This window comes from Podarcis pityusensis, assembly GCF_964106645.2.
Source record: "Podarcis pityusensis genome assembly, chromosome: 10".
In the NCBI taxonomy this organism is placed as follows: Eukaryota; Metazoa; Chordata; class Lepidosauria; order Squamata; family Lacertidae; genus Podarcis; species Podarcis pityusensis.
The window spans coordinates 10,396,624-10,415,919 of NC_138035.1; the positions used below are offsets into that span (position 1 = coordinate 10,396,624).

At 45.5% G+C, this 19,296-nt stretch overlaps 1 protein-coding gene and 1 long non-coding RNA gene across 3 annotated transcripts in view; one reads left to right on the forward strand and one right to left on the reverse strand.

Moving 5' to 3' along the window:
- LOC308486517 overlaps positions 1-19,296 on the reverse strand; it is a 244,170-nt gene that overhangs the window by 70,828 nt on the left and 154,046 nt on the right. The window lies entirely within an intron of this gene.
- The window catches only part of ITIH2 (inter-alpha-trypsin inhibitor heavy chain 2), a 54,844-nt gene continuing 41,886 nt past the window's right edge, over positions 6,339-19,296 (forward strand). For both annotated transcript variants that reach the window (XM_081022720.1, XM_081022721.1), the window contains exons 1-8: positions 6,339-6,554; positions 8,288-8,353; positions 10,956-10,991; positions 12,942-13,114; positions 14,389-14,493; positions 16,489-16,651; positions 17,376-17,483; positions 18,927-19,055. In XM_081022720.1, coding sequence (XP_080878846.1) covers positions 6,471-6,554; positions 8,288-8,353; positions 10,956-10,991; positions 12,942-13,114; positions 14,389-14,493; positions 16,489-16,651; positions 17,376-17,483; positions 18,927-19,055 — 864 coding nt within the window. In that variant the 5' untranslated portion in view covers positions 6,339-6,470. The remainder of the gene's footprint in view (positions 6,555-8,287; positions 8,354-10,955; positions 10,992-12,941; positions 13,115-14,388; positions 14,494-16,488; positions 16,652-17,375; positions 17,484-18,926; positions 19,056-19,296) is intronic.

Genomic DNA, 19,296 nt, shown 5'->3' on the forward strand with positions numbered 1-19,296 from the left:
GAAGCTGGCTTAAACGACTCAGGACCCTCAAGAACCTCCTTCCCACCCTATAAACTGACCTGGACTCTGCATTCATCATCTGAGGCCCTTCTTCACATGCCTCCTTCACCTGAGGTCTGGAGGGTACCCACATGAGAAAGGGCCTTTTCTGCAGTGGCCCCCTGTTTGTAGAATGCTCTTCCTTTTCAACCAAGCCTTTGGCTGATTAATATTCTTACAGCCTTTTAAATGTGTTTGTGAGAGGACGGTTCTTGTTTTGTTGTTTCTGTTTTAGTTGTGCTTTATCTCATGTTTTTATCTTGTGGACCGCCCTGAGATCTTTTGACGAAAGGGTGGCATATAAATTAAATAAATAAATAAATAAATAAAAATAATAGTGTATACCAAGTCAGACCGTTGGTCCATCCAGTTCAGTAACGTCTTCACTGACTGGCAGAGGCTGTCCAGGATTCTAGATCAGGGTCTGTCCTAGTTCTGCTTAGTTTCCAGGATTTGAACCCGGGACCTTCTGCATGCAAAACAGATGATCTGCCACTAAGAGCCATTCCTCTTCTCTCTCTCATCTCCCTCTCTCCTTTTGATAGTCAAGAACAGCTTTTGAGTGTCTGTTTTGTTTGGCACTGCACACTTCACAAATGAGAACACGCGGATGCGAGCTTGTTTCTGCTCTTTGGCTGCTCCCAAGGAACAAAACTGTGCCCAAACAAACAGGTGTGTTACATGAATGAGTACATGCTCGGCCGTGTGGCGTGTCTGCAGGGCTCGGCGCAAGAGCTGTGCCCTGCAAAGTGGCCTGCATGCTCCAGAATGAAACATCTGAACACGTTTCCACTCCAAAGTGACAGTGAGCTGCTTGTGCCATCACCTGCCTTTTCACATTAGTTGTCGGCAACTGGTCAGTCCTGGGCCAAGGCCAGCCCGAAAAAGGTTGCCAGCTCTCTCGGAGGTCAAATAAGAACACCCACACACACACTCTGTCCTGACTTGCCGGCTAATCATGCAACCAGCTGTTATTTCTGCCTCGGAGCCAGTTCCATACCAGCAGGGGAAACAACTGCAGGAAACTGAATAGGAATTCCTCTTGTGAATTTATTCCCAGGCTTGCACGAAGCTTGCTATCAGCACCATTGCCAACTGACCAGATAACCCCCAACCTGGAGTGTTCTTGTGTCCTTAACAGCGGTCGGAGGTGGCAAAAAATCAGTATGAGGAGCATGAAATGCGACTGCTAATGATTTTGCAATTGGTGGCATGTTTTGCTGCTGATGTTTCCTGCTCCTGTTTTTTTTGGGGGGGGGGGTCTGTTTGATTGTTTATTGTATAGCTTGTTTTGTAGTGTAATTTCCTGTCACGGTCCAGTTCATGGGCGATCGAAGTCCTGGCTGGGGACGTTGGGACCAGGGCAAGATAGCGGTGTGGGGGCAGGAATGGGAGTCCAGAAGCCAGGAGTCAGAAAGCCAAGGGTCCGAGGGTCAGGAAGCAAGGAGTCACGAAGTCAGGGGTCCGAGGATCAAGAAGCAGGGAGTCAAACACAGCAACGCAGGGAAAGTGTTGCTGTGGCAAAGAGCCAAAGGGAAATGCTGACCTTATATCCCTTCCTAGCTCTTGCCACCAGGTGCTGTGAGTTACAAATATGCCTCACCTGTGAGGCCGCGCCTTGCCTCTTCAGAACAAACTTAGGAAGGCCCCAGTCCTGCAAAGTCCTATTCGTCACAGGGCCTGGCTCCTGCATGCAGACCTGACATTTCCCCCCATAACTTAAAAAAAATGACTGCAGTATTCACCAATTCAAAACAAATTTGTGCAGGAGACAAAACTGTTCTATGAGCTATTCTTGAAAGTACTCGCAACGTTTGCAACGGCACAGAGAGAGCAGAGTAGCGGGAGGTCTCCTCGGGAGTAGGGAGGAATTTGATTCCGTTTGCATTCAAGGTGAACCTACCTAATTCACACTTTCTGACCACAGGAGGAATGACCACTGGAAGAAATGCCCTGGTGCATCTGCAGCAGCACAGTTGGATGCCTTTGCCTGCCCCAGCTGCAAGAAAACATATCTCTCCCATATCAGTCTCTACAGGCACAACAGGTGCTGCAACCTTCCAAAAGTTTGACAATGGCACACTCCTCCATCGTCTCCCGAGACAGATGGATGCCAGCAAGGAATGTAAATCGAAATTGAGCCATCCTTTGAATACCACACATCTTCAGATTTTGCAACGCAGTTCTCCAGTCAAGTAATTTGTAAAGAACAAAACACAAAGTATATCCTCGGTTGTGCATAAGTATGTATAAAATGCATCTATTAGTGAACAGACCAGAAAGAATGCATTATATTAGGTGAAATCGCTTTGCAGAAATGTCTATGTAAGGCAAGACTGCATACACAAATGTGTTTTTAGGACCTGTTATGTACTGAAGTTCTCACCCTGGGCCAGCAGGGGGATACTGTAGATAGTTATGCAAATGAAGGATCGAAAGTGACATTCAGTGATTGGATAGTTTGTATGCAAATGAAGGATCGAGAGTGACGTTCAGTGATTGGCTAGTTACAGAAAATGGTTACTGTTGCATTCTAGTGGAGCTCTATATATGCAGGCTGACTGAGCTCCTCAGTTCAGTTCTGTTCCAGCTTACAAATAAAGAGCTGCTTTGGAAGAATCACTGTGTCATCTGATATGTTCGCCCACAACTTAACAGGACCCATCTTACTTTTATGGTTGTAAATCACAAGTTGTTTTAAATGCTTTTTAATATGGTTTTTATTTAATGTGTGACCTGCCCTGGGAGCTTACAGGGAAGGACAGGTAGTAATAATAATTTTAAAAAGCCAGTGCATTGCCATGAGAACATTTATTATTTAAAAAACTAAACAAACTCACAGACTGATGTGGAAATGTGAAGAACCGGACTTGAGATCAGAAAAATGACAAATGCAGAGAAACAAAAATTGACAGATTTATTTATTTCTTACTCAGGAATCTGGAGCCAAGATCATAGAGGGGAGGTTTCTGGGTTCACATGTGTGGGGGCTTCTAGAGTTGGAGTGTGTTGTTTGTTTATGCAGGTTCTGGGAATGCCGTGTACTGGGATCAAAGTGAACAAAATCCGGAGCTAGATTGCTTTATTTGCAAATACAAGTACAAAAAAGCAGAGACGCCACCTTGCCGACAAAGGTCCATATAGTTAAAGCTATGGTTTTCCCAGTAGTGATGTATGGAAGTGAGAGCTGGACCATAAAGAAGGCTGATCGCCGAAGAATTGATGCTTTTGAATTCTGGTGCTGGAGGAGACTCTTGAGAGTCCCGTGGACTGCAAGAAGATCAAACCGATCCATTCTGAAGGAAATCAGCCCTGAGTGCTCACTGGAAGGACAGATCCTGAAGCTGAGGCTTTGGCCACCTGATGAGAAGAGAAGAGAAGACTCCCTGGAAAAGACCCTGATGCTGGGAAAGATTGAGGGCACAAGGAGAAGGGGATGACAGAGGACGAGATGGTTGGACAGTGTTCTCGAAGCTACCAGCATGAGTTTGACCAAACTGCGGGAGACAGTGGAAGACAGGAGTGCCTGGCGTGCTCTGGTCCATGGGGTCATGAAGAATCGGCCACGACTAAATGACTAAACAACTAAACAACACAAATACAGTGGTACCTCGGGTTAAGTACTTAATTCATTCTAGAGGTCCGTTCTTAACCTGAAACTGTTCTTAACCTGAAGCACCACTTTAGCTAATGGGGCCTCCTGCTGCCGCTGCACTGCCAGAGCACGATTTTTGTTCTCATCCTGAAGCAAAGTTCTTAACCCGAGGTACTATTTCTGGGTTAGCGGAGTGTGTAACCTGAAGCGTCTGTAACCTGAAGCGTCTGTAACCCGAGGTACCACTGTACATAATGTGAAATCCATAGCTAAATTATTTTCCCCGCCTTTGAACTATAACTGAGCACATCCCGCCACCTAGTGGTGCCCTGGGTAAGTACCGCCATCACACGCAAATAAGTTGGCCTGATGGTATTTGTTTTGCTAAGTTTCCCTTGGGATTTTTCTGCTCTCTAAGGCAGAGGATAGGGACCCTGTGGCCCTCCAGAGACCACAACTCCCATCATCCCTGGCTATTGTTGATGCTGGCAGCAGCTGATGGGAGTTGGAGTCCACTAATCTCTGGCGAACCACAGGATTCCCCCATCCCTGGCATATGGGCTCACCCGGATTTGCCTTTGATAATCCAGTTTTCTTCCACTTTTTAGGTGATTTTTTAAAAAAAAATTCACCATGATGAAAGTTCTGGAAACCAAGCCTTGTGAGGGAACAGCTGATGAAGTTGGGTATGTTTGGCCTGGAGAAGAGAAGAGAAGAGAAGAGAAGAGGAAGAGGTGATATGAATGCCATCGTCAAATATTTGAAGGGCCTTCACATGGAAGATTCTTGGGAGAAAAGCAATGACAAACCCAGACAGCATCTTAAAAAGCAGAGACATCACCTTGCCAACAAAGGTCCGTATAGTTAAAGCTATGGTTTTCCCACAAGTGATGTATGGAAGTGAGAGCTGGACCATAAAGAAGGCTGATTGCCGAAGAATGGATGCTTTTGAATTCTGGTGCTGGAGGAGACTCTAGAGAGTCCCATGGACTGCAAGAACATCAAATCTATCCATTCTGAAGGAAATCAGCCCTGAGTGCTCACTGGAAGGACAGATCCTCGTCTTCTCATGAGACGAGAAGACTCCCTGGAAAAGACCCTGATGCTGGGAAAGATGGAGGGCACAAGAAGAAGGGGACGACAGAGGACGAGATGGTTGGACAGTGTTCTCGAAGCTACCAGCATGAGTTTGACCAAACTGCGGGAGGCAGTGGAAGACAGGAGTGCCTGGTGTGCTCTGGTCCATGGGGTCACGAAGTCGGACATGACTAAACAACAACAACATCAACACACATGGGAGATGGAGCAAGCTTCTTTTCTCCTACTCTGGAAGGTAGGACGTGAACCAATGGCTTCAAGTTGCAAGAAAGGAAGAAGAAGAGTTTGGATTTGATATCCCGCCTTTCACTCCCTTTAAGGAGTCTCAAAGCGGCTAACATTCTCCTTTCCCTTTCTCCCCCACAACAAACACTCTGTGAGGTGAGTGAGGCTGAGAGACTTCAAAGAAGCGTGACTAGCCCAAGGTCACCCAGCAGCTGCATGTGGAGGAGTGGAGACGCGAACCCGGTTCACCAGATTACGAGTCTACCAAAGAACAGGAAGAATGTTCTGAGGGCAAGAGCTCTTTGAGAGTGGGATGGATTCTCTCAGGAGGTGAACTCTCCTTCCTTGGAGGTTTTTTAGCAGAGGTTGGGTGGCCACCTGTCCTGGATGCTTTAGCTGAGATTCCTGCATTTCAGGGGGTTGGACTAGATGACCGTCGGGGTCCCTTCTAACTCTACGATTCCCCGCCTTTGGCCTCACCAGCCCCCGGTGCACCTGCAATTTCTGGTTCCTTCAAATAGTTGGAGGAAGAGGGCTTTTGACACTTAGGGGCTGTCTGAATTGGAATTCCCACTCCCCCACTGAGCATGCTCAGTGGCCACTGAATGTTGACCATCTACTGCAGGGGAGGGAAAAAGAATGGCTTGGCCGGGTTCCTGCACAGGGGAGCACCCTGCGCTGCAACATTCTGTTGCAGGACCAACTGATGTCTATTAACTAGAATAGGTGTCAGCAAACTTTTTCAGCAGGGGGCCGGTCCACTGTCCCTCAGACCTTGTGGGGGGCCGGACTATATTTTTTTTGGGGGGGTGGGAAATGAATGAATTCCTATGCCCCACAAATAACCCAGAGATGCATTTTAAATAAAAGCACACATTCTATTCATGTCAAAACACCAGGCAGGCCCCACAAATAAGCCAGAGATGCATTTGAAATAAAAGGACACATTCTTCTCATGTGAAAACAAGCTGATTCCTGGATCGTCCGCGGGCCGGATTGAGAAGGTGATTGGGCCAGATCTGGCCCCCAGGCCTTAGTTTGCCTACCCATGGACTAGAAGATCCTTCCATGGATGTTACCAGCTAGGCCACCCCTGTTCTTTGGTGTTCTCCTTTGCGGCATGTCCCCCCCCCCCACTTGTTCTCCCCTCTCCTCCCCATCCTGGGCCATGGCCAGGCTGATCTCCCATAATAGCACGTGACTCAGTCCAGAGGTAGAGGGCAAAAGCTACAAAGAGAAGCGGAGCAGAGCCTATCCAAAGCGGAGCCATTATCAGAGAATGCCGGCATGGAGAAGCCCCTGTTTGCACAACCCCTAACCTGTGCCCCCACTTGCGTTAGCGGGCAAATATTTGCCCGAGTCCGACCAAAGTTAGCATTTCTAAAGAGCCTTCAAAATACTAGAGAGCCTTTGGCAGCTGTTTTTAACTCCTCCTTGAACTTGGTTTGGCAGAGCAGAGCAGAGAGACCGGCCACCCAGCCTTTATGCTTGCCGTTCTCAGGAAAGCAACAAAATGAAGCCTCTCGCTTATTTCTTTGTTTTGCTGTTTGCTTTGGAAATACGGGGCTTTGATTTCATCACTGAAGAAAACCCAGAGGTAAGCGTCCATTTCCATCCTAGGCCGCAACATTCTAAATCTACGGAGGAAAACAAGGAACAGGTTGCCTTCATTTCTCCCTCGGCTCTTTGTTTCTTATGAACTTTACGCACAAGCCTCTTACAGGTCTACGCAGAAGTAAGCCCTGCTGAGTTCATTGGGGCTCATTCCCCAGCTAATAGGAACAGGACTCTGCTGACTTAATCAGCACAGTTGCTTTAAGTAAGATGGAATCAATTTAACCAGCTGGCAGTGCGATTCTATACATATACCTGAGTTTGCTTTTTACCTCCTCCTCTCTCATTCCCTTTTCCTCTTGTCTCTTTGGTCAAGTCTCTTAAATTATGAGCATGAGGGCAAGGATTGCCTTCTCTGTGATAAGTCGTCCTGGGAGTCTCTTTTCCAGCAGAAGAGTTGGGTGAAAAAGGCTTCTGCTAGTAATATTAACACTGAGTGGGTTGTTATTATTATTATTATCTGACCCATTCTCAAAGGACCTCAAAACGGAATACAGGGTCCTCCTCTCAATAGCCCTGTGAGGTAGTCAAGGCCAAAAAGTTATGATTAGCCCGAGATCACCCTACGGAACGACAGTTCTCAGAGTGCTTGAAAAATCCATCCATCTTCCCAGTGAGCTCTGGGAATTATAGGTCTGTGAAGGAAATTGTTGTTGTTGTTTAGTCGTGTCCGACTCTTCGTGACCCCATGGACCAGAGCACGCCAGGCACTCCTGTCTTCCACTGCCTCCTGCAGTTTGGTCAAACTCATGCTGGTAGCTTCGAGAACACTGTCCAACCATCTCATCCTCTGTTGTCCCCTTCTCCTTGTGCTCTCAATCTTTCCCAACATCAGGGTCTTTCCCAGGGAGTCTTCTCTTCTCATGAGGTGGCCAAAGTATTGGAGCCTCAGCTTCAGGATCTGTCCTTCCAGTGAGCACTCAGGGCTGATTTCCTTCAGAATGGATAGGTTTGATCTTCTTGCAGTCCATAGCACTCTCAAGAGTCTCCTCCAGCACCATAATTCAAAAGCATCCATTCTTCGGCAATCAGCCTTCTTTATGGTCCAGGTCTCACTTCCATACATCACTACTGGGAAAACCATAGCTTTAACTATACGGACCTTTGTTGGCAAGGTGATGTCTCTGAATAGGAGTCTCCCAACAGTTCTCAGCACCCTGAATGAACTACAACTCCCAGGATTCCTTGCAGGAAGCCATGGCCGCTAACGTGGTATAACAAGGCTTTAAATGGGGCCTCAATCGGATGGGGATTTGTGCTTCTGCTTCTGCGTGTTCTTGGCGAGGGTATATTCTCTTGTTAGTAGCCGACTTGTAAAGTTTCGGCACCATTGCAAAATTCGGATATGTGCAAATTTCAGAGTTTTAGATGTGTTTTGGTTTGCGTATCATTTTGGAAAGCACAGATTTGATAGATTTAAATGTGCACCGAACCAAATGTCTCCTCCATCCCAAATCCCAGGACAACACTCTCTGATTCTTGATAGTGCAGCTAGGCATAACGTTTTGCAGATCAGTACGCAACGGGAGTGACAAACGCACATCAATTGTGCATCCTGCACAAAGCGAATTGCTGTTGTCTAGTCATCTTGGGTTGCTTGCAGCCTCCGTTAGCTTGACTGTCTTCATTCGCTTTCGGGTGGTAAGTTCACCATTGGTGTGTCTTGAACTGAACACATACCTTGCTCCCCTGATCTTGGCATTGGTTTTTTCCTAGGATCTGGTTGATGTGAAGATTGATGGGTTCTCTGCGAGATCCGCTCTGCACCATGGCAGATACCAGGTACAAATTGCTCACTTATTTACTTATTTTACAAAGCACAGAAGGGAAAGACGTATAATGAAGAGGAGGAGAAAAACAGAATAGATACCTTGCAAAGCAAATAATTTATCTTAGAAGACATCTGCAGGCAGCCCTGTTTAGGGAAGTTCTTAACATTTGACGTATTATTGTGCTTTTAATTTTCTGTTGGGAGCTGATACCCCAGATTGGCTGGGGAAACTCAGCCAGATGGGCGGGGTATAAATAATAAATTATTATAATATTATTCTTACTTAAATCCTGTGAGGTGATCTGCTCTTGGAATGTTGCACTCCCTCGAGTGGTTTTTTTCTTTTTCTAACAAACATTTTTTTACTTGGTTTTTAAACAAATGCAAATGCAAGAACCATTAAGCACTTTTCCAGCAGTACATCTAATGAAGTTTGTTTTATCCATTGTCTCTAGACATACACTTACATATTCAGCATTCAAACATATTACTCAACGTAACCCCTGCACTGAGAATATTGAACGTTTTTGTATAAAAAAGTCTTGAGATTTCGGTCATTAACATAGTTAAAGAAAGGGGACCGTGTTTCTTGAAAGGTGTCTCTATTCATTATGCCTTTAATGGCCCTCCTATGTCTGGTGAAAGGGACGTGGGTGGCGCTGTGGGTTAAACCACAGAGCCTATGGCTTGCCGATCAGAAGGTTGGCGGTTCGAATCCCCGCAACAGGATGAGCTCCCATTGCTCAGTCCCAGCTCCTACCAACCTAGCAGTTCGAAAGTACATCAAAGTGCAAGTAGATAAATAGGTACCGCTCTGGCGGGAAGGTAAACAGCGTTTCCGTGCGCTGCTCTGGTTCGCCAGAAGCGGCTTAGTCATGCTGGCCACATGACCCGGAAGCTGTACGCCGGCTCCCTCGGCCAGTAAAGCGAGATGAGCGCCGCAACCCCAGAGTCGGCCACGACTGGACCTAATGTCCAGAGGTCCCTTTACCTTTTTATGTCTGGTGAGATGCTCAGACATTGCTATATCCCAGATATTATTTTCCCATATATTCAGGGGTATTTCAGTCTGGTTCTTCCGTTGCTGAGCTAATCGTGCTGCGGTCAGTTAGAAGCCGACTAGTTTGCTGTGGCGCAGGCTGGAGCCTAAGTCTATGTCCAAAGACAGTTGGGCTAAGGCAGGATTCGGAGAAATGGGTTGGCCTGTAATTGCAGGTATAATGGAGAATACTCTATCCCAAAAGTTTTCAAAGTAAGGGCATTCCCACCAAACACGAATAAATGAATCAAGCTTGCCACCTCCAGTGCTGCAGGTTCTCTGTTTCTCAATGTTGTTGTTGTTGTTGTTGTTGTTGTTGTTATTTTATACCCCGCCCATCTGGCTGGGCTTCCCCAGCCACTCTGGGGAATCAGCTCCCAACAGAAAATTAAAAGGACAATAAAACTTTTTTCTGACCTACTTTGGAGGCATCTGACTGGCTATTGTGAGAACAGGACGCGTGACCTTGTGTGTCTTCTGAAGTTCTTTAGGTTCGTACATTCACACAAGCTTTGTGTGCCGGAGGGCTCTGGGTCAATTCCAGTTATAAAAGGATCAGCTAGATGATAGACCTTCCTCTGCCTGAGACTCTGAACTTCTGCAGATCAGTGTAGACAGTGTAGACCAGTGTATTACTGGTCTAGGTGGGCCCCTGGTATAAGGCAGCTGTGTATGTTACTATTCATTCAACCATTTTTAACCCAAGGTATTTATACAGGGATACAGGGCCAGATTTAGGTTTGATGAGGCCCCAAGCTGATGAAGGTTATGGGGCTGTCCTTTGTCAACAACAAATTGTCGCTGTTTTTTGTGTCAAATATATGCCATATGGTAATTTATGGACGTAATAGGTATCTAAAGCCATTTGCACACAACAAAATATGTATTTTATCAAAGTAATTGTGGAACTGAAATACAATTAAGAAGAAGTATATTAACAGTGAAATACAATTAAGAAGAAGTACCGGTATATTAATAGTGAAATAATTATTAAGCTCTAACTTAAAATGATTTTTTATCCATAACAAACTTAATAATGCAAACACATTGGCATTCGGCAATAACAAAAGTTCCTTTCGAAACACAATTTACAAAGACTCATAATCTAGTCTCTAGAAACTTGCTATAACGTGAAATAATAATTGCAAACCAGTGATTTTTTAGGGAGCAGGCTAGCAGGTGGAGCTCATTACTTACATCAGGCTTCCTCAACCTCAACCCTCCAGATGTTTTGAGACTACAATTCCCATCATCCCTGACCACTGGTCCTACTAGCTAGGGATCATGGGAGTTGTAGGCCAAAAACGTCTGGAGGGCCGAGGCTGAGGAAGCCTGACTTACATCATAGGAGCCTACACAACACAAAACACTGTTGATGTTAGGTAGGTTTCATTTTATTTGTTTTTTATCTTATATTTTGGAAATGTACAGCCAGGTTTTTTTCCTTTAAATTTTTTGGGGGCCCCCAAGAGAGTGTTTAGCTTATACGTATATATGGCACTGTATTTATACAAGTATGAAGTCTAAGTCTTGGTTCTCATTTTATTCAACTCTCCCCCCCCCCCACTCCCCAGAGAAGCACATCCGGTGATGACGACTCAGGAGAATTGGTGAGCCTGCCTATTGATTTTTCCTCTTTCTCTTCTATAATTTCCTGACCCCCCCCCTCAACCCAGTTAACCATTAGCAGGAGATCAATCCCACTGTTTGTTCAGAGTCCCCCCCACCCACCCAACCCCTTGATCTAGGTACCAGGATATTAACCAGCTAGGGTTTGGAAACAGTTGCACAATATTGTCCCAGGAGGCTGGAATGCAGATTGACAAAGCGCCTCACCTCGCGGGGAGCACATCAAAAGCCACTTGTATTTTTCTTTCCAAAACATAATTACAGGATATTACAGTCTTTTGTTATTAGCCTGCAATCAATATATTTTTATACGCCATTTTATTTTAATATGCAATCTGTTGTGCGATTTTATATTGTCACGTATGTTTATAAGACCACTGATTTTATTTATATCTTGCAAAACTGTAGGTTAACTTGTGGGTTGTTGTTTTTTACCATCTGATTTCACCCGTAATTGTAACGTACGTTCTATATGTTATGTAAACAGCTTAGAGGTTTAGATGATTATGCCTGTTGAATAAATAGGCACCTGGGGTGGCCGTGGCTCGATTTGGCTCTCGGCGCCTTCTCATGTGGCCAGTCCTCATTTTGGGACCCCTCTGACGACAGATCCATCTCTGTCTACTCTCACAAACCTTCTCATGATCACTCATTGCTGGGGCTGGTGGCAGCTGAAGTCCAGCAACATGCCATGGGTTCCTTACTGCCTTCTCAAGATCCTCAGTGAATATAGGGGCACAGTCAGCTCAGTTGATGATCTCTAGCCTGGACTGATTCAGGAAAGGCTTCTCAAAACAAGTGCATCACTTGGCAAACCTTCTCCAAATCTCCCCACCCTAGAGATAATAAGCTGAGCTGACCATTCCTCAGGGCCAGATTTAGGTTTGATGAGGCCCTAAGCTACTGAAGGTAATGGGGCCCTTTATATGTCCAGCTGTCCTTTGTCAACAACAAATTGTTGCTGATTTTTGTGTTGAATATATGCTATATGGTCATTTATGGACCTAATAGGTATCTCAAGCCATTTGCACATAACAAAATACGTATTTTATCAGAGTAATTTGTTTTTTATCTTGGAAATGTACATCCAGTTTTTTTCCTTTAATTTTTTGGGGGTCCCCCAAGAGAGTGGGGCCCTAAGCTATAACTTGTTTAGCTTATACAGTGGTATCTCGGGTGACATACGCTTCAGATTACATACGCTTCAGGTTACAGACTCCGCTAACCCAGAAATAGTGCTTCAGGTTAAGAACTTTGCTTCAGGGTGAGAACAGAAATCATGCTCCAGCGGCGCGGCAGCAGCAGGAGGCCCCATTAGCTAAAGTGGTGCTTCAGGTTAAGAACAGTTTCAGGTTAAGAATGGACCTCCAGAAGGAATTAAGTACTTAACCCGAGGTACCACTGTACATAAATCCGGCACTGTCATTCCCCATAGCTTCCATTTGCCTTTTTTTTAATGCTGCCTTTGCTTCTTGCTCACTCTGGGTCATCCAATGTAGACCGAGAATCCTCCGACTAAGGGACCGTGTAGCATGTTTGTTCTGTATGCCACCAAGCACCCTGATGGATTTAAGCAAGAGATCTGCTTGCTCAACCATGAGAGAATCAAAGCATCCCTAGGGATGTGCATACAGTGGTACCTCAGTTGAAGAACAGTCCTGTTTACGAACGATTCGGTTTACAAACTCTGTAAAACTCGAAGTCGCATTCTGGTTTGTGAACTTTACCTCGGTCTAAGAATGGAATCCGAATGGTGGAAGGGCACTGGTGGCAGGAGGCCTCATTAGGGAAAGCACGCCTCGATTTAAGAACGGTTTCGGTTTTAGAACGGACTTCCAGAACGGATTAAGTTCGTAAACCGAGGTACCACTATATTTGGAGTTGCACCTGTCCCTTCTATGACTCCTGTCCAAATATGTTGATTCCTCCAGGTGGCGGGCGATGACAACATAATCCTCCATAGCTACAAGGTCCAGTCCACCATCACATCTCGACTGGCCAACACGATGGTGCGGACCAAAGTGGAAAACCGAGCCAGGCACCCACAGAACCTGGTCTTCGATGTTCAGATCCCCAAAGGGGCTTTCATTCACAACTTTACTATGTAAGTAAGAGCTGGCCTGGTTCCACCAGCTGGTATATGTGCAGGTGACTGTCTGCAGCAGGAGTGGGGAGACTTGAGGGTACAGTCGTACCTCAGAAGTCGAACAGAATCCATTCCGGAAGTCCCTTCGACTTCCGAAACATTCAACTTCCAAAGCGTGGCTTCTGATTGGCTGCAGGAAGCTGCTGCAGCCAATTGGAAGCCACGGAAGCCCCATTGGACGTTTGGCTTCCAAAAGAATGTTAGAAAACTAGAACAATTACTTCTGGATTTTGATAGTTTGGGAGCCAAAATATTTTACTCAGCGTTTGGGAGCTGAGATATAACTCTTTTTTTACTATTATTATTATTAATAATAATAATACCCCACCACTCTGGGCGGCTTCCAGTGCCTATAAAAATAAAATAAAAAACTGCTTTAAAAAAAACTTGAACCAGGCATGAACTAGAGGTTTCTGCAGAAAAACAGACACCACTTTTTAATTTTATTAATTTATTTGTATGCGTACTGCCGTTCATCTAAATATCTCAGGATAAAAAATACAAAACAAAAAAACAAAATACATAATAAAAACAAGAACAAAACAAACCATTCTTCTTTCAGACCACAACCATTCTTTAGAGGTATTTTCCGTGTTGCAGTGACAAAAGAATTCTCCTGCATTCCTCACACCTCCAGTACCATTCCCCATCAACCAACGAGGAAAAAAATCACCTCTGAGAACTGTCAAATTATTGTCAGAGAAATTTTCATGGGATTTTTGTCATGCTTAGCTTATCATTCCAGGAGGCTGAGGGACGCATGGATGAAATTTTGTGTGTGTGGTGATATCATTTTGGGCTATATATATACCGTATTTTTCGCTCTATAAGACGCACCAGACCACAAGACGCACCTAGTTTTTGGAGGAGGAAAACAAGAAAAAAAATATTCTGAATCTCAGAAGCCAGAACAGCAAGAGGGATTGCTGCGCAGTGAAAGCAGCAATCCCTCTTGCTGTTCTGGCTTCTGGGATAGCTGCGCAGCCTGCATTCGCTCCATAAGATGCACACACATTTCCCCTTACTTTTTAGGAGAGAAAAAGTGGGTCTTATAGAGCAAAAAATACGGTGTGTGTGTATATATATATATATATATATATATATATATATATATATAAATATATATATAAATGAAAAAGTAGAAACAATAAGAAAATTTCCCTCTCCTGCTTCCAAGTGCTTTGCGGCTGTTGATAAGATTCCTTGTTTGTGACTGGCTTTCTGCCCCTCAGGAATGTCAACGGCATCACATTCACTAGTTCCGTGAAGGAAAAATCTGCAGCCAGAAGTCAATATGCCCAAGCGAGAGCGAAAGGCAAAGCGGCAGGAATATTGAGGTATGAACCTGACTTCATATCTATCTATCTATCTATCTATCTATCTATCTATCTATCTAGAGTGATGGACTAGGAGTTGGGAGACCAGATTCGAATCCCCGCTCTGTCATGAAGTTCACCTGGTGACCTTGGGCCAGTCAGTGTCTGTTGACCAACCCTACCTCACAGGGTTGTTGTTTTGAGGGTGAAATGGGGAGGAGGGACCTTGAGGTCCTTGGAAGAAAGGTGGGAATCAAATGAATAAAATTTAAAAGGAGGAATTCTCTCCTTGAGGGCCTCAGTCTCCAAAACCCAAAGGCCCGTTTTAAATGGATGGAAAATTGGTAGAAAGGCTTAGCTCTCTCAGAAGTATTGGCCTCTGGGGGAGTGGGGAATCTGTTGCCTATCAATGCCTTATAGAACGTATTTCTGTGGAATGCCATAGTGAAACATCTACAGAAATGGCTTTTGAATAAAAAGCGCTGGTCACATTAATGGGCAACAGGTGCCCCAGTGAACATTAGACATGGCAAGCTGAGCCTGCAACAAATAACTACCGGTTTATCCTCACCTTCGAACAGGTGTGCAGACTGCCAGCCAGCCAGCCATTCCCTGTTCCAGGATACTCCATTCCATGCCCCCTTTCCATGGCTACAATGCTCAGTTTTGTTTTGGAGGGGGGATGTTACCCCTTAGGGCTTTTAAAAACATGTCTTGTAGTTCTGCAAACCTCCCGAATTCACTGCCAGAGTGATATTTAGGTCTGTAGCCTTCTTGTTCAAAGAACTACCACTATTATGAACTGTTTGAGAGATTTCTAGGGGCAACTGGCTGACCACCGTTGGAAACAGAATTCTGGCCAATATTGGTCTGATCCACATAGGCAGTCCTTATATTTGAATGCCAGAAGGATGGCAAAGAACCAGCTCATTGATTCCCGGTTCATATAAGCTTATTTTTAATATGGCAGAAGCACAAGATGTTGGCTTGTCAGGGGACTGGTGAACCAGTCCTCCAAAAGCCTCAGAGCAATCCTTGTGTCCTGGCTTCACCCACTTTTTAATGATTTTCTGGCACATGACGACTCATCATGTGGATCAGTGTCATCTTGAGTCCTCAGATGCTGTTGGACCACAACTTCCATCGCCCTCTTGACCGTTGGCGAAATCAGCTGGGGATGATGGGAGTTGTGGTCCACCCAATCAGCTGGGGATGATGGGAGTTGTAGTCCACCCAATCAGCTGGGGGGATGGGAGTTGTAGTCCAACCAATCAGCTGGGGGTGATGGGAGTTGTGGTCCACCCAGTCAGCTGGGGGTGATGGGAGTTGTAGTCCACCCAATCAGCTGGGGGGATGGGAGTTGTAGTCCACCCAATCAGCTGGGGGGATGGGAGTTGTAGTCCAACCAATCAGCTGGGGATGATGGGAGTTGTGGTCCACCCAATGAGCTGGGGATGATGGGAGTTGTAGTTCCCAAAACAGCTGGGGGTGATGTAGTCCCCAAATCAGCTGGGGGTGATGGGAGTTGTAGTCCCCAAATCAGCTGGGGATGATGGGAGTTGTAGTCCACCCAATGAGCTGGGGGTGATGGGAGTTGTAGCCCACCCAATCAGCTGGGGATGATGGGAGTTGTATTCCACCCAATCAGCTGAGGATGATGGGAGTTCTAGTCCGCCAAATCAGCTGGGGATGATGGGAGTTGTAGTCCACTTCTGGGGAACTCTAAGAACGAACACTTATCTAGAGGATCTTGAGATGCCTGGAAGCTTTCCCAAGCCTGGGGCAACATACATGATTAGCAGAGAAGGTTAAATTGGTTATCAGATAAAATAAAATGGTTGTGTGAAAGATTTGTTTTCTGATGAACTGAATGGAAAATATTTTAAAGGACAGAGTTTTTTTGAGATGTTTGGGGTCCTCTACCTACCCCTGTCTAAATTTACTGCTGGCATTTTGGTGGCATGTTAAGGGCTAGGGAGTTTCTCCTCCCCTGTGTGTATTGATGACTGAATTCAGGAGCAACACCCTGGACATGGAGAACTTCAAAGCTGAACTCAACGTGCCAGGAGGAACCAAAGTCCAGTTTGAAATCCATTACCAAGAGCCAATCCGGAGGAAGCTATCGACGTACGAACATGTTATCCCCCTTCAGCCAGGCAGGCTGGCCAAACACTTGGAGGTAAAGGGAAAAGACAGGGTTGAAATTGTGGGTTTGGAGCACCACTTTAAAGACTTACCCTATTTTTCGCTCTATAAGATGCACCAGACCACAAGACGCACCTAGGTTTTGGAGGAGGAAAACAAGAAAAAAAATATTCTGAATCTCAGAAACCAGAACAGCAAGAGGGATCACTGCGCAGTGAAAGCAGCAATCCCTCTTGCTGTTCTGGCTTCTGTGATAGCTGCGCAGCCTGCATTCGCTCCATAAGATGCACACACATTTCCCCTTACTTTTTAGGAGGGAAAAAGTGAGTCTTATAGAGCAAACAATACGGTAGTTAAGTTAATTTGCTATCATATTTCATCAGAAATCTCTCAACAAAAAGGAATCTGTGTAATACAACACGAATTCCATGTTCGAACCAAAGGAGCGCTTGTGCTGCTGCTACTACTAATTTTATGAAATAAAATTTTAAAAAAACTAATTGCAATTCCACATTTTAAGTGCCGCAAATAAGCATCTCTGAACAATGTACACAAAACAAAACACAAATATAAATCATGCCCAATGATCAGAATATATTAAGATGCATCAAAATGCAGAGTAATTTTGAAGCCATCCTAAATCAGAGATTCTTCCTGGCATGCTTTGGAAAGATGCACCGCATTTTTCTAGAGATGTTCCTGCTATTTCACTGTTTCTGTTTGTTGCTTCTAAACACCTCTGCGCTGTGTGACCACAGGTGGACGTTCGCATCATCGAGCCTCAGGGCCTTCACTTTGTCCATGTCCCCAGTTCACTTGGAGACCAGTTTGAAGGTGTCCATACCATCTCCAAAGGAGAGAAAAAGGTAATGGGGACAGTCTCCCTGTGGGGAGAAACAGAGCTGCTGTTGGGGCAGGATTCTGGGGGCGGGAGCACAGGGCCCCACACAGCAGGAGAAGCAGGAGGGACCCACAAAAGCAAACGGGTGGCTTTCCACCTTTTGAAGGAAGTGCTGTCCCCATCTAAAGAGGAACCCCTCCTTAAGACCACAAAGTCCAGACTGGTGAACCTCAGAAATGTTAGAAACCTGGAAGGTTGAGGGGCAGATAAAAGAAAGTACTTTTTCATGTAGTGCATAGTTACACTATGGAACCCCCTCATGAGGCAGTTTTGGATGGTTTTAAATAATGTTTAGGCACATTCATGGAGTTTAAGGCGACCAGTGGCTACTAGTCATGGTTACTAGTCATGAGGGATGCGGATGGCGCTGTGGTCTAAACCACTGAGCCTCTTGGGCTTGCCAATCAGAAGGTCGGTGGTTCGATTCCCCGCAACGAGGTGAAATCCTGTTTCTCTGTCCCAGCTCCTGCCAACCTAGCAGTTCGAGAGCACGCCAGTGCAAGTAGATAAATAGGTACCATTGCAGCAGGAAAGTAAAGGGTGTTTCTGTGTGCTCTGGTTTCCATCACGATATTCCATTGCGCCAGAAGCAGTTTAGTCCCGAGTTTGCCTATGCCTGTTCTATATCCTCCACAGCTGTGTTTTGCAGTGGGAGGAAAATTTGTTTTGATGTTAAGGGCCTAATCCAGACTGAGACTGCAGTTGGAGGGGGAGGAATAAAGGCCCTGTAACTGAAATCCTAATCTGGGTCATCCCACTTTATTTAAACCCATGCGTGCATAAAATTGCTCGTTTATGCGAACGGCACTGTATGAAACCATCCTGAGAATATAACCAAGGAGCATTGTAAAAACACTTAGGATAGACAGATAGCTTTTTTTTTAAGTCTGCGTCATCTGCAAATGCAGGACTGAAAGGGGAAAGGAGAGCTTTTAAAACTGCCGCAGGTTTTGCATTCAAATTATAGCTGTGGTTTATGCAAATACAAGGGGACACAGGTGGCACTGTGGGTTAAACCAAAGAGCCTAGGACTTGCCGATCAGAAGGTCGGCGGTTTGAATCCCCATGACAGGGTGAGCTCCCGTTGCTCGGTCCCTGCTCCTGCCAACCTAGCAGTTCAAAAGCACATCAAAGTGCAAGTAGATAAATAGGTACCGCTCCAGCGGGAAGGTAAACGGCATTTCCGTGCGCTGCTCTGGTTCGCCAGAAGCGGCTTAGTAATACTGGCCACATGACCCGGAAGCTGTATGCCGGCTCCCTCGGCCAATAAAGCGAGATGAGCACTGCAACCCCAGAGTCGGTCACGACTGGACCTAATGGTCAGGGGTCCCTTTACCCTTTACCTTTATGCAAATACAATCCGTTGCATGAAAATGCCTCACTTGTGCCATTGTGATCTCTCTTCAAGGCTCACGTGTCCTTCAAACCAACAGTGGCCCAGCAACGAAAGTGTCCCACCTGTTCTTCTACAGCAGTCGATGGCCATTTTGTGGTCACTTATGATGTCAACAGAGACAGCAAAGCTGGCGAACTGGAGGTACATTAGCTCTGCAGATGGGGAGCACTCTAAGGAGCGTGCTTAGAAATGTGGGCTAGATAGTCGTCTATCAATTGGACTCTCTGGCACCAAAGCAAATGGCGTGGGGAGACACAGGCTAAAATATTCCATAGGAATGAGCAAGTCATAACTGCTTATTGTTTCGATTTCATGACCCGCAAGGGTTGCCAGAAGTCGTGCCCATTTCAGAACTTCCAAAAATAAGTTCCTTTTCTAGGAA